At 41.1% G+C, this 12,677-nt stretch overlaps 1 protein-coding gene across 1 annotated transcript; it reads right to left on the bottom strand.

Annotated features, from left to right (window-relative positions):
• Nucleotides 1–984: 984 nt before the first annotated feature.
• abhd5a (abhydrolase domain containing 5, lysophosphatidic acid acyltransferase a) lies at nt 985–12,433 on the bottom strand (the record flags this gene model as incomplete). Its single annotated transcript, XM_080540346.1, has 8 exons — nt 985–1,920; nt 2,403–2,589; nt 2,744–2,855; nt 4,395–4,549; nt 5,715–6,090; nt 6,277–6,362; nt 7,167–7,220; nt 12,402–12,433. 8 exons carry the CDS (start codon nt 12,431–12,433, stop codon nt 1,831–1,833), a joined length of 1,092 nt encoding a protein of 363 aa, XP_080396472.1. The 3' UTR covers nt 985–1,830.
• Nucleotides 12,434–12,677: the final 244 nt, after the last annotated feature.

The raw sequence follows: 12,677 nt of genomic DNA, 5'->3' as shown, positions 1-12,677 counted from the left end.
AAACCTACAGCAAACTGAATGGACACCATGTTAATGTTAATGTTAATGTTAATGTTATTTATAATGCGCCCCCCATCCAACTTTTACATCGGCCCGGGGCGCAGGGACCATACATGTCAAAAGCATGGCGAAGAGATGGAAAAATGTCTTACAGAAAACAGATGGTGCCCCACCAAATAAAGCAACCGAAATCATAATATGAAACATCTTTATTATTTACATATCTTTTACAAATAGTTTTAGGGAGAGAAGACTGTTTTGCTTTTAAAACTCAGTGGTCGGTGATATACAATAAAGGGTCACAAAGGCAGCCATGTTTGCCAGTTAATCAAATCTTATCCTCGGGGTTCAGCATATAGGAGATTTAGAAAGTGCACGAGTTGAACTGGCTATGTGGGGGGGAAATGTCTATAATGCTAAGCAACCCAGCTAAACAGTAAACACAGAGGTAATGCAACATACTCTGACAAGAAATTAGCCCACAAGTAGACAGCTATGCTAATACTGCTGTTTTCTGAATGCAGATATTTAGTCTCTCAAAATGGTCTGAATAGTGGCCTTGAAGAATTACAAGAATATTGTTAAGAGTGAATAGCTTGGCAATAAATAGTAACATATGCTTCACTGACCCAGCCTAATGGAAAACACAGAGCTACTGTACGGCAGAACAGTTTCCACAATGGCAGCTGAAGAGAATGACAGACATCTTGAACAATTCAGCTCTGAAAGATGCTTTCATATCTAAAACATTTCCTCCATCTCCCTGCAAATGGTATTTTTATGAACTCGATCATTTCAACACTATCGTAGATAACAGTAGCCAATAGAACCACACGAGCCTACGGTACATGACTCCAAAACACTGGAATGAGAACAAAAGGAACATCTTGAGGTTTAGTTATAACTGCAGTCCAATAGTGAAACAACCAATGAAAAGGCACCAATGGGAATATACAGTGTGTGTGTGGGGGGGGGGGGGGGGGGGGGAACAGGACTAAAAAAAGCCACAGCATCAAGCTTCGCCCCAGGTCAGCCACCTGGTTATTGAAATTACACACAGGACTGTGTGAATATCATGGCACACAAGTACCGGTACTCAAGAAAGCAAACTGTGTTTAGATCAATATTGTGCAATAGAGGATGTATAATTGCTTCTTTGTGCTGACACATGGTCATATAACAATAATTATGTGGCAACAAAATAGAGGTCTGAAATGTATTTGGATGAATAATAATGAAACTGTATACTGCACATAATCATATACAGTATAATGTTCTTGGTACCAATACAATCTGTATTGCTTGAGGTCATATCATTATTGACTTGAAGTATAGTTCCCCCCCCCCCCGAAATATATATATTTAAATGGACTCAGATATAAATACAGAACAATTCATTGTGCTTTATTTAAAGCTGGCACCCACATAATACCCTCTGAACAATGGCCATCATTCAGGAGCAAGTAAAATATAATAATATAATTATTATAAATATAATCAATCCATAAAGATAAAATATTCTCTTTTATCGGCAGTTGCAGATATGTTTACAACAGAGCGTTACTAAAGCTCTCCAGTTTAATCATCGCTAATCTTCCAATGTTTAACATTGGGTCCTGAGTTGGTAGGCTCATACTGTGATGGTATGGTACTACTTTGGACTCAAAATGAGGTTGATAGTGTGTTTTCAAATGAAGGCACCATTGTGGTCAATGCCCAATGTCTTGTCCTCTGTGTTCCTATGGATGTGCTCCTGAAGAGGAACAATTTATGGGCATGACAGACATAAAGTGACGCTCGCTGCAGGTAAGAGAGACCCTGTGAACCCCCTCAGCCCACCTGGTGACATGCCTGAAGCACTCTGTGGTTGAAGTCCTCAGGCTGGTCAGCATACACATAGTGGCCTGCCCCTCGGATGGTCTGGGGAACAGGGGTGGAGGGGTTGGGGATGAGGGGATGGAGGGGTTGGGGATGGGGGATGGGAGTGCAAAGATGGGGAGGAATATGAGATTACAGTAATAATATTACTGTTTCCTGCTGGGACCATATACACTGAAATGTATGCACTCATTGCAATGTAAGCATAATGCCATTTAGCTGACGCTTTTATCCAAAGCGACTTACATGCAGTGAGTGGTGCATACATTTGAGTGGTCCCAGCAGGAATCAATCGCCATGCTCTACCAACTGAGCCACAGAGGACCACTCTCAGCAGATCAGTGGTCTGAGAACAGGGGGGTTGGGGGGGGGGTAAAGATTCTCAACACTGTCAAGGATTTATCTTATCAAGAGTAGTTTTCACTAAACACACCCAACACGTTATTCCAAGAACTAGCATTAGTAGAAAACCAAACAAAACACAGAAAGCGTCTTGAGCGAAATGTTGAGCAGAGAGAACTTACGATGATCTCCACATGTGAGTTTGGCCTCATTTCTCTGATTGCATTGCCAGAGTTCCAGTCGATGCTGGAGCGTGACCCATATATCACAGTAATGGGGATGTCAGGGTGAATCAGGCCAATTCTCTGCAGCATGGGCCTCCTGGCCCACCCATATGAAACGGTCATGTTTTTGAAGGCTGTCTCCCCGCTACAACACAAAAATACATTATCACCAGAGTGTATAAGTATTCTAAGTACATAACAGAGTATGAAAAAAATCCAATATTCACAAAATAATTCTCAAGAAGCAGCTTCTTGGAACTCGAAGGTCCCGTGGATAGAAAGGGGGAGGGGAGAGTCACCTGGGGGTCTGGACGTTCAGGTGGTAGACGTAATCTGACACAGTGTTGTCATTGAACAACGAGGAGAATTTCTTCTTGAAGTCCGGTCTGAGGGTCTGCACGAGGGTGGGACCTGGAGGCAGGAAGGAAGGTTGGAGGTTTGAGGGCTTTGCGATGTAACGGGGGAACACGCCGTGCAGACAGGACCTCAAGCAGTGCAGGGTTGAGGCCAGTTCGGTTCAATTGTGGATGTGCATAAATCTGCTGTTGCTACAGTTGGAAATCATTGAGCGAAACGACCACAGCCAGCATTAGTTCTTGTTGTTCTCCATTTCTCCCTTTATCGTTTCAGCCTAAGTAGCCTACGGTATGGAAACATTTTTTGATTAGATTAGATTCAACTTTATTGTCTTTGCAGAGTACAAGTACCAGACAACGAAATGCAGTTTAGCATCTAACCAGAAGTGCAAATAGTGATATAAAACATGATATAAAAACATGATAGGTACAGTATGACAAGTATGGTAGAGGTATATACAGTTATGTGCTATGTACTGTTAAGGTAGCTATGTACAGTTAAGGTAGCTATGTACTGTTAAGGTAGATATGTACAGTTAAGGTAGCTATGTACAGTTAAGGTAGCTATGTACTGTTAAGGTAGCTATGTACTGTTAAGGTAGATATGTACAGTTAAGGTAGCTATGTACGGTTAAGGTAGCTATGTACAGTTACGGTAGATATGTACAGTTAAGGTAGCTATGTACTGTTAAGGTAGCTATGTACAGTTAAGGTAGCTATGTACAGTTATGGTAGCTATGTACAGTTAAGGTAGCTTTGTACAGTTAAGGTAGCTTTGTACAGTTAAGGTAGCTATGTACAGTTAAGGTAGCTTTGTACAGTTAAGGTAGCTTTGTACAGTTAAGGTAGCTATGTACAGTTAAGGTAGCTTTGTACAGTTAAGGTAGCTATGTACAGTTAAGGTAGCTTTGTACAGTTAAGGTAGCTATGTACAGTAAGGTATGTACAGATGTATAAATAGAGGCTATATCAAAAAGAGGTATGTGGAATGTGCAAAAATAGCATTTGTAAACAGCAGTAGTGCCAAGGGTAATTGAATATTCACATTGATCTATTTTTTGCTCCTTCACGTTTTTCCAAAAGTAAAAAAAACACACACACACACACACACACACACACAAAACACACTGACAAAATGACTGCACTGCATTGTGGGTACCTGAGTGGAGGACTAATGACAGCAATGGTAAGTGATGAATGTCATGCCATCTTTATGCACACACACTATTAGTGTCAAATCGGACATGGAACATTTCTCCAAAGGACTACTATTCTATTCCTGACATGAATTTGGACAGAATTGAGCACCACTATGAAGCAGTGCAGTGATACAGTCAGACTGGGCTGCTGTGGCTCAGAGCCGGTGTCTAATGATTGCAAGGTCTGCAGCTCGGCGGTTCGAACCCCGACTGGCCACGTGTCGAGGCGTCCTTGAGCGAGGCACTGAACCCCTAAATTGCCCCAGGGTCGCCGTCTAAGGCCGACCCCTTGCCCTAGAGCCTAAAATACCAAATCCCAACAATTGATTGCATGGCAATAAAACAATGATGATGAGTATTCTATTGTGACAGGCAGCATGCCTTAGCAGCCTTACCCAGTGGTCCGACCAGCCGCAGCCCAGCCAGGGGGTTTAAGAGGCTCAGCACGGCCCCCAGGGCCTGGATCCACACTGGGTCGGTCCTGTCCTGGGGGGCTGGGTCTGGGAGCTCAGGTAAACCCCACGGCTCCACCAGCACCAAGTGCTTCACCCTACAGCACAGACAGAGAGAAGAGACCATGTAACTGAATGAACATCTAAAAGCCAAGCTAAAAGCTAAAAGGCTTGGCCACTTACTGAAATTCAATTAGGTGTAACTCATTGGAGCAGGACGCATAGAGTCTATCCGGAGAGGAGCCAAGACATTAAGACATACAGTACCAGTCAAAAGTTTGGACACACCTTCTCATTTAATGGTTTTCTTTATTTAAAAAATAAATATTTTCTACATTGTAGATTCATACTGGAGACATCGAAACATATGAAAGAACACATATGGAATTATGCAGTAAACAGAAAAGTGTTAAACGAACCAGAATGTGTTTTATATATTATATTCTTCAAAGTAGCCACCATTAGCTTTGATGACAGCTTTGCACACTCTTGGCATTCTCTCAATCAGCTTGGTGTGTGTGTGTGTGTGTGTGTGTGTGTGTGTGTGTGTGTGTGTGTGTGTGTGTGTGTGTGTGTGTGTGTGTGTGTGTGTGTGTGTGTCAGTGGAAAAGGAAGGTGGCTACTTTGAAGAATCCAAAATATAAAACATATTCTGGTTTGTTTAGCACTTTTTTTTAGTTTACTACATAATTCCATGTGTTCTTTCAGTAGTTTTGATGTCTTCAGCATTAATCTACAATGTATTAAATAATATACAAATAAAGAAAACCATTGAATGAGATTCGGTGCTTCCGAACTTTTGACTGGTACTGTAGGACATAAAAGACCCCCAGATCAAGAACATTGTGTTTGGAATTCAGAGCCGTTTGGGACACCCAGATAACAAGGACCACGGACTGGAAGTGGCTGTTGACTTCTGGAGGACTTCTGATCTAAGAGCGTGATAGGGGCTATAAGGGAATTGTTTTATTAAATGGCCGAGAGGAGCTAGGATTCTGGTGAAATCTTAGTTTAGCAACACGGTGAGAGAGGATGTTGAGATACTGTCGAGCACAGCGGTGGGGGACTTTTAAGGACATTGTTCTTATCAGAGGTTAGCGCCTGCATGCATAATCCTGTGAAGTCTTAGGTGTATTACTGTATACAGTCCAGTCAGCATTGAAAGGTGAACAGCAACAAAAAGCAGTTAACCTAAAAACAAAACATATCTTTGGAAACCCTGCGAGTGCGCGAAACACAAGCAGGAAACCGAAGAACACTTGCCTCGTCGGGTATTTCAGCGAATACGCGGCGGCTAGATAACCTCCGAGGTTATGGCCCAGCAGGATCATGTCCTCCAGGCCTATCTGGACCCTCCACTGTTCTATGGACTCTACGAACTGGGCCTCGGCCTCGCTGGCGTCGGCGCTGAGGCTGGGTCGGCTGCTCTGGCCGAAGCCCAGCAGGTCGAAGGCGTAGACGGGTCTCTGCTGGGCCAGGGCATCCAGGTTCAAGGCCCACAGACCCACGCCGCCACCGAAGCCATGCAGCAGCACCATGGGCGTTTTATCCTCCGCCGCGCTCCCCTTTAAAACCAGCGTCCAGAGCATGTTCCCACTGGATATGTGGACGTACTGCTTGGCGAGCTTGCTTGTTACACCTGCGGCAAGAGGGTTGAAAACGTGAGATAGCTTAATATGTAATGTGATCTATCGGCCTAATTCGTCCGAGTTCTAAAAATGTTTTAGCGTACGCACAGAGAACTAATCCATCTATGCTAGCTGCTTTCTGGTTATGGCTAGAAAGAGGCTATTGCTCACAGTAAAGGAGACTAAGGACACCCTACATTGCAGCATCTTGTCCTCTGCATTCTGCAGGTGTTTGGAGGAGGTGGGGCACCAAGAGGGTAGCCAGCTGGTTATCCACCAGGACCTACAGACAAAACAGCTCTCGTCAAACAAATGCAGGGATTGTATGCAGTACAGAAACATGTCAGTAACAAAACAAAACAAAAAAAACAGGCACAAAATGTTTCAGGGGACATTTTTGTGTAGAAGAGTAGCCAATACTTTTTTGTTTAACTAGGCCTAGGCTAAATGGAGCAGCTTCACAGAAGAATCATTCCTAAAATGAAGTTGGCCTTAATTTAAAAAACGGCCTACTAATTAAAAACACAGAAACAACCGAGCACCCAGGACAAGTTGATGAGTCTCATAAAAAGGCTCCAGAGGACTGGAAGTTTATTTATTTATTTATTGTTATAGCACTGTTAGCCTACCATCTTAGGACATGGTGCCTCTGTGACTCCATTTCAGGAACTTTTTTTTATAAATATGTTTTTAGGGCATTTCTGCTTTATTGGGATAGAGACAGTAGGGATTGGCAGGAAGGATAGATGAGAGAGGAGGGATGACATGCAGGACAGGTCGACGGCAGGAATCACTAATCTGCGATTACATGGCTGACGCCTTAGTGTGCTACACCCCCCCCCCCCCCCCCCCCCCCCCACCCCAGGAACTTCTTTTTAATCTCGGCCTGGTTGCCAAACGTTGTGATCAAGTTGCTTAAGACAACATAAGGGTGAAGAAAAAAACAACTTCTCTTTAAGGGAAGAATGTTAAGTGTTGCTTCATGCACTGAGACCAAGCAGCTGAGTGTTAAACATTGAGCAGATTAGCAAGAGCAGCATAAGCATGGGAAATGATAGTTAGCTGGACAATCAAGCTGGTAGGTTACCTCAAAGTTGTATCCAGGAATATACCAAGAAACGGCAGTATTCTCTGAGCCAGTCTGAATTCAAAAACAGATTAAAAACAAAACAACAACAATAAAAAGAAGAGAAAACGGGTTGAAAAAGGAACATTTAGGGAATAAATGCAGTAGCCTATCATGCTTGTTGTGAAATGAGACAAGGCAGAATTATTTGTGTTAATGCCATGTTTTAATTTGAAAAGCAATTATAGTAGTGTTTGGATTAATATTTATATTTCAAAGCACACATTTCATGGGTTTCGTCAACATTTGGACAGTCTGGCAAAGTGAAATGTACTGCTAAGACGTCAAGTGAAAGGACTTTGATACAATGATGCAATGTACATCTTGTATGAATGCTGGACCTGTTCGCCTATCAGCTTCAGGATGATGACATTACAGCCTCCCAGATGAGTCATGAGGTAAACCAGATAGTCTCAACATGGCTTGCTTACATACAGTGTCATATGTCAGATAATTCAACAATCAAGAAACATGTGGATCATTCCATGTCAAATCAACGGACAAAATAAGTAGTATTCCTGCGTCATTATTTTGTAGATAGTAGTTTCATCCCAGAGAAATAAGATAACCGTACCCAGAATGGCCCTTTTCATTTTGTGGGATTCATATAATATTCAATAGCTAGAATTCAAAGCCATAGTCAGATTTGGACCAAATCCTAACCTACTTGATAATGATTAAGATATGAGGAATCCAAAACAATGATAAAACGTAACCCATGAATCCTCCAAACCCCTCCTTTAGAAGAATGTATAGGCCAGTATGGAATATCAGTTATCTATGGTTGATAAGGTAATATGAAGCTGCGGTTTGGAATTTTGTTTCTTAATACTATGTAATGTACTTCTGATTAATCTGGTCATCTGGAGCTTGCCCTATCCAAAGGTATTAAGTCATTTTAGTTGTGTTTAATGTGCCATTATAGAGTGCGATAGTACCACATTACGTCCACTAGATGGCACTGTCTATGCCGTTAGGCGAATAAACTCTGAAGTTGTTTTATTGTTCTGAGTGTTAATTCACAACTTTACCTTCAAATGACAACGATGAATGATTTATCCATCAGTGAAGAATTAAAGTGAGAACAGTTTATTTATGCTACTATTCAGGGAGTGATCCTAAAAAAAAAGGGACACCACACCATATGAATGAATGTCATTGATATAGTGCAGGTACCAAACAACGACATTTGGGAGGGGGGGCTCCCCTGGTGCTAGGAAAGGAAAAAAACTAAAAAACAAGAAGGGAAAGGAGCTGGTTTACATAAATAAAGGCTATGTACACTATCCACTATACTATACTATACAAATAAAACACTGTGCTGTACTCTATGCTATGCTATACCTATTCTAACATTTCCTATTCTCTGCAACCTTATGTACCCTAGGGTTGTCATATTGCACATAGTGTTATAACTTATTGCACATTCATTTAAAGTGTCACAGTTTACAGGCTTGAAATGTACACATTTGTGCCTCAGCACTACACCTGATTTCAATCCAGCAGCTGCCATCAATCCGTCCAGACTGTCCAGATATGTCAGTAGGCTCTTTAATGGTGATAAATCTTCTATGAAAATATGTCCTATTTGTAGATGTGTGCAACATGTAGGCGTATTCAATTCTCAATGGAACATGCGCTCCATATTTGTGTGATTTGCTGGCTTTGAGTTCTCCACTCTTCTCAACAACAATGAAGTCTCCATTTATTGGAGAATGAGATGAGAATATTGACGCAGTGCTATCTGTCAATCTATCTATCTATGACCTACTATCTGTCAAACCTTCTATCTTTCCAACCTTAGCCCTCTTCACACGGGACTAGTATTACCTGGGGACCACTAGTCATTTGTAATAATTGCGGAGGTCGTCTGTGATCTTAATCCCGTGCCAATCTGCCATGTCCTGTGGCCGTGGTGCAGTAGGTAGAGCCGGTGTCTAATGATCGCAAGGTTGGCAGATCAGCGGTTCGAACCCCGGCTGGCCACATGTCGAGGTGTCCTTGGGCAAGACACTGAACCCCAAATTGCTCCCAATGAGCGGGCCGGCGCCTTGCATGGTAGCTTGCCGCCATTGGTGTGTGCATGTATGTGTGAACGAGAGGTTGTTATAAAGTGCTTTGGAATAAGGCGCTATATAAGTCAGTCCATTTACCATTTAATTTGAAAGTAAAGAATTCCACTGCAAATTAGGCTAATATTAGTTTCGTGCGAATCGCCATCTCTGTGATTTGCGGTCGTTTAGCTTTGATGAGAGCGTTGCACACTCTTGGCATTCTCTCGAATCAGTCTGGTGTGTGTCAGTAGAAAAGGAAACTGTGAACACCGCCCAGCATTCTCTTCTCTAGAATACGTGGGAGAAAACCACTAAAAAAGCAAGAAGAATCTAAAATATAAAACATTCTGGTTTGTTTAACACTTTTTGGTTTACTACATAATTCCATATGTGTTCTTTCATAGTTTTGTCTTCAGTATTAATCTACAATGTAGAAAAGAAAAGAAAAACCATTGAATGAGAAGCTGTGTCCAAATGTTTTGACTGGTACTGTATTTATTACCCAGACCATCTTTAAAACTTGTTCTACTACCAAAATAAGCCTTTGTAAGCCTTTGTAAGCCTGCAATGTTTCTGGAACTTATTTTTCTAGTTATCCTCGCTCCTCATGAGGCAGAGAAATTAGAAAATATCTTCCTAACACTTTTAGGGATTTTGGTTACAGAAGCAAACCACTTTCTAAAAACGAAAATCTACATGTTGATATTAGTTGGCCGGGGCCTATACATGAACATTCATGCAGTGTGAGGTTTTTCTAAACACCTTTAGAGACTTTTTCTGATAGATGCTTTCTTAGAGATAGTTATATGTTTGACCACAAGTCAAAGCCTTTTGGCTGAGCGCTAGATGGCTGAGAAATGCATTTCTAACTAGATTTCCCCCAAAATATTACTCTTAGTTTTCATCTGATACCCAGATTGATATGCTTTTGTTTTGATATTAACTTCACATTTTGCTTCTCATGTGGGTCCTTTTAAAAGGAACGATAGAAACCATTACAGAATCGTCTGAGATGGTGGGTGTCATGGCTTATTGATTTGACATGGAGTGACCCAAGCAAGTGGCACGTTAATCATTGTTAACATGATGCTCGTGCAGTGTCAACTGAAAAGTTATTGTAGCGCAGGTGACTGAAAAGTCATATGAACAGATTGGGAGACTTGTCATGTATAGAATAATTGAAATACAATGACCCCGACCACTGACTCTGAAAATGATTCATCGGGTGTTTGTCTCCTTTGCCGCACATGAGGTTTGCCAAACGTGCCTTGCAATACATAAACTTTAAGAGGAGCATACTAAAAAAGCCCTTCGCTTTTCTCTGTTTAATTACTTTCCAATGCAACATTTGGCAAGCTTGATGCCTGTCAGAGGTCAACCACCCGATGAACCATCAGACTGAGTGAAATAAGTCTCCCATCTGGAACAAGGCTCCGGTCTATCAAGACCAAAACCATGCGCTACCTGTCCTGAACAGTTTGTTCCCCATGGCCTCACAAACAAGCCCCCCCCCCCCTCCTGTCACACACACACACACACACACACACACACACACACACACACACACACACACACACAGTCACACACACACACATACAACTGACAATGTAATCTATATGGGTCAATCCTGTTAACCGGTGCCTTTTGGACCTGGTAACGTTTTGAAAAAAATAGTATAGATTTTAAATGTTTTTAACATTGAATCAGAAAAGGGATATGTTTAACTGTCTGGAAAACATATTGGCCAAGCTTAAGTTAAACATTAAACATTTTAAAATAAAGTAGCAATGTTTAGTATTTGGTTGCATATACTTTATAGAAAAGAGCCAAAAGAAGAAATGCTTCACTATACCAAATATTATGCACTCTATATTAAATTGTATAAACCAATGTTTGAAATTTTAAAATGTAATAAATTTTCTTGATAAAGTTGCCTAACAGGGTGGAACTTTAAGGTTGTGACAAACAAGTTGACATTATAGCTAAAACCTGGAAAAAAAGATAAAACTAACAGTCCATATGTTGGCTCCTTCCAAATGAAATGATGTAATTTCCTGAACATTATGTGATGGGAAGTGTAGGCTATTTTCTTAAAGGAGAAAAACTACAAACTAACAGGGTGGAAAATTATTTCGGGGGGGACACAGTAAATAAATAAAAAATATTATTCTCTTTTTTATTTTCTATGAAAAATATGTATGATTAGAAAGATTTGAACTTGGTCTATAAAATAATGAGCAAATAATTGTATCATTTTATTATTTAATGATTCATATTTATTGTAAAAGTTGATAATTTGTGCTGGGGACATGGTAAAACAAACATGTGTACCAAATGCAAAGTGGTTAAAATACCAAATAATATCTTTAAGACCCTTGTTTTGTCATTTGGATGATAAGGACGACCTAAACCTATAATTGAAGCCTTTTAGAATAATCATATTAAACATTTTACATGAAATATGAAGTAGGATTTCCGGGGGAGACTGATCGATTGACCCATATTACTAGTTTTAAATTACTTACTTTAATTTACAGCCTACATAATTATTGTCCTACTGCCCCTTTCTGCCATTGTCTTTTAAACCATTTTGCTTATATAGTGTTGTTTATTACATTGTTGTTGTTCTTTTTATTATATTGTTGTTTGTATCTTTATGTCTTATGCACCAACCACACCAAGTGTATTTCCTGTATATGCCAATACCAAGTCTCACGCAATCGCCGTGAGACTCACGCATTTCAACCAGTTCTCACGCTCTCACGCCGCATCTCTATTTCTCAAACTTTTGGTGAAACTTGGCAGCCCTGCACTTGGCAATACAAATAATTCAGATTTTCTGATTCTGATTCTGATCAGGACTTCTATTACAAGCGGTGTCTTGGTGCGGTCATGTTTATTCCGATACAAGACAACTCCGTGACTCTGCCTGTCAATAAGACTGGAGGATGCTTTGAGGGCTGTTGTTACACTTGAGTGTGTTATTGACGGAAAGCCATCAAGCACGAGCAAACCAACAACATCATGTCAGCTCATCAATGCTAGGTAGGATAAGGACGTATTGCATTATCGTGATCAACTTTTTTAAAGGGTACAGGACAGGAACTCATTTGGCTTATAAAGTAACAATGTCACGACTCACCCTGTCTCAGTGGTCACTGCCTGCTCAGCCATTCTCCTTCACACTCAGTCACATGAATCACGTCACGTGACGTCACTCCCGAGCGCCACCGACGGTGAACGTCAACACATTGCGGAAGTCAAACTACACTCCAACACTCCCCAAATGGGCTCGGGTAAATACAACGAATTATTCTTTTACAGCATGTTATGCAATTAATATCATATGGGCGTCAACGCGAGATTGCCGTTGTCTTTCTGACTACCTGTCCTGCACACTGTACAACCTCCCCAGCAG

This window comes from Nansenia antarctica, assembly GCF_963989245.1.
Source record: "Nansenia antarctica genome assembly, chromosome: 10".
Taxonomy (NCBI): Eukaryota; Metazoa; Chordata; class Actinopteri; order Argentiniformes; family Microstomatidae; genus Nansenia; species Nansenia antarctica.
The sequence above is the reverse complement of the archived record's forward strand: the minus strand, read 5'-3'. Positions and strand labels throughout refer to the sequence as shown.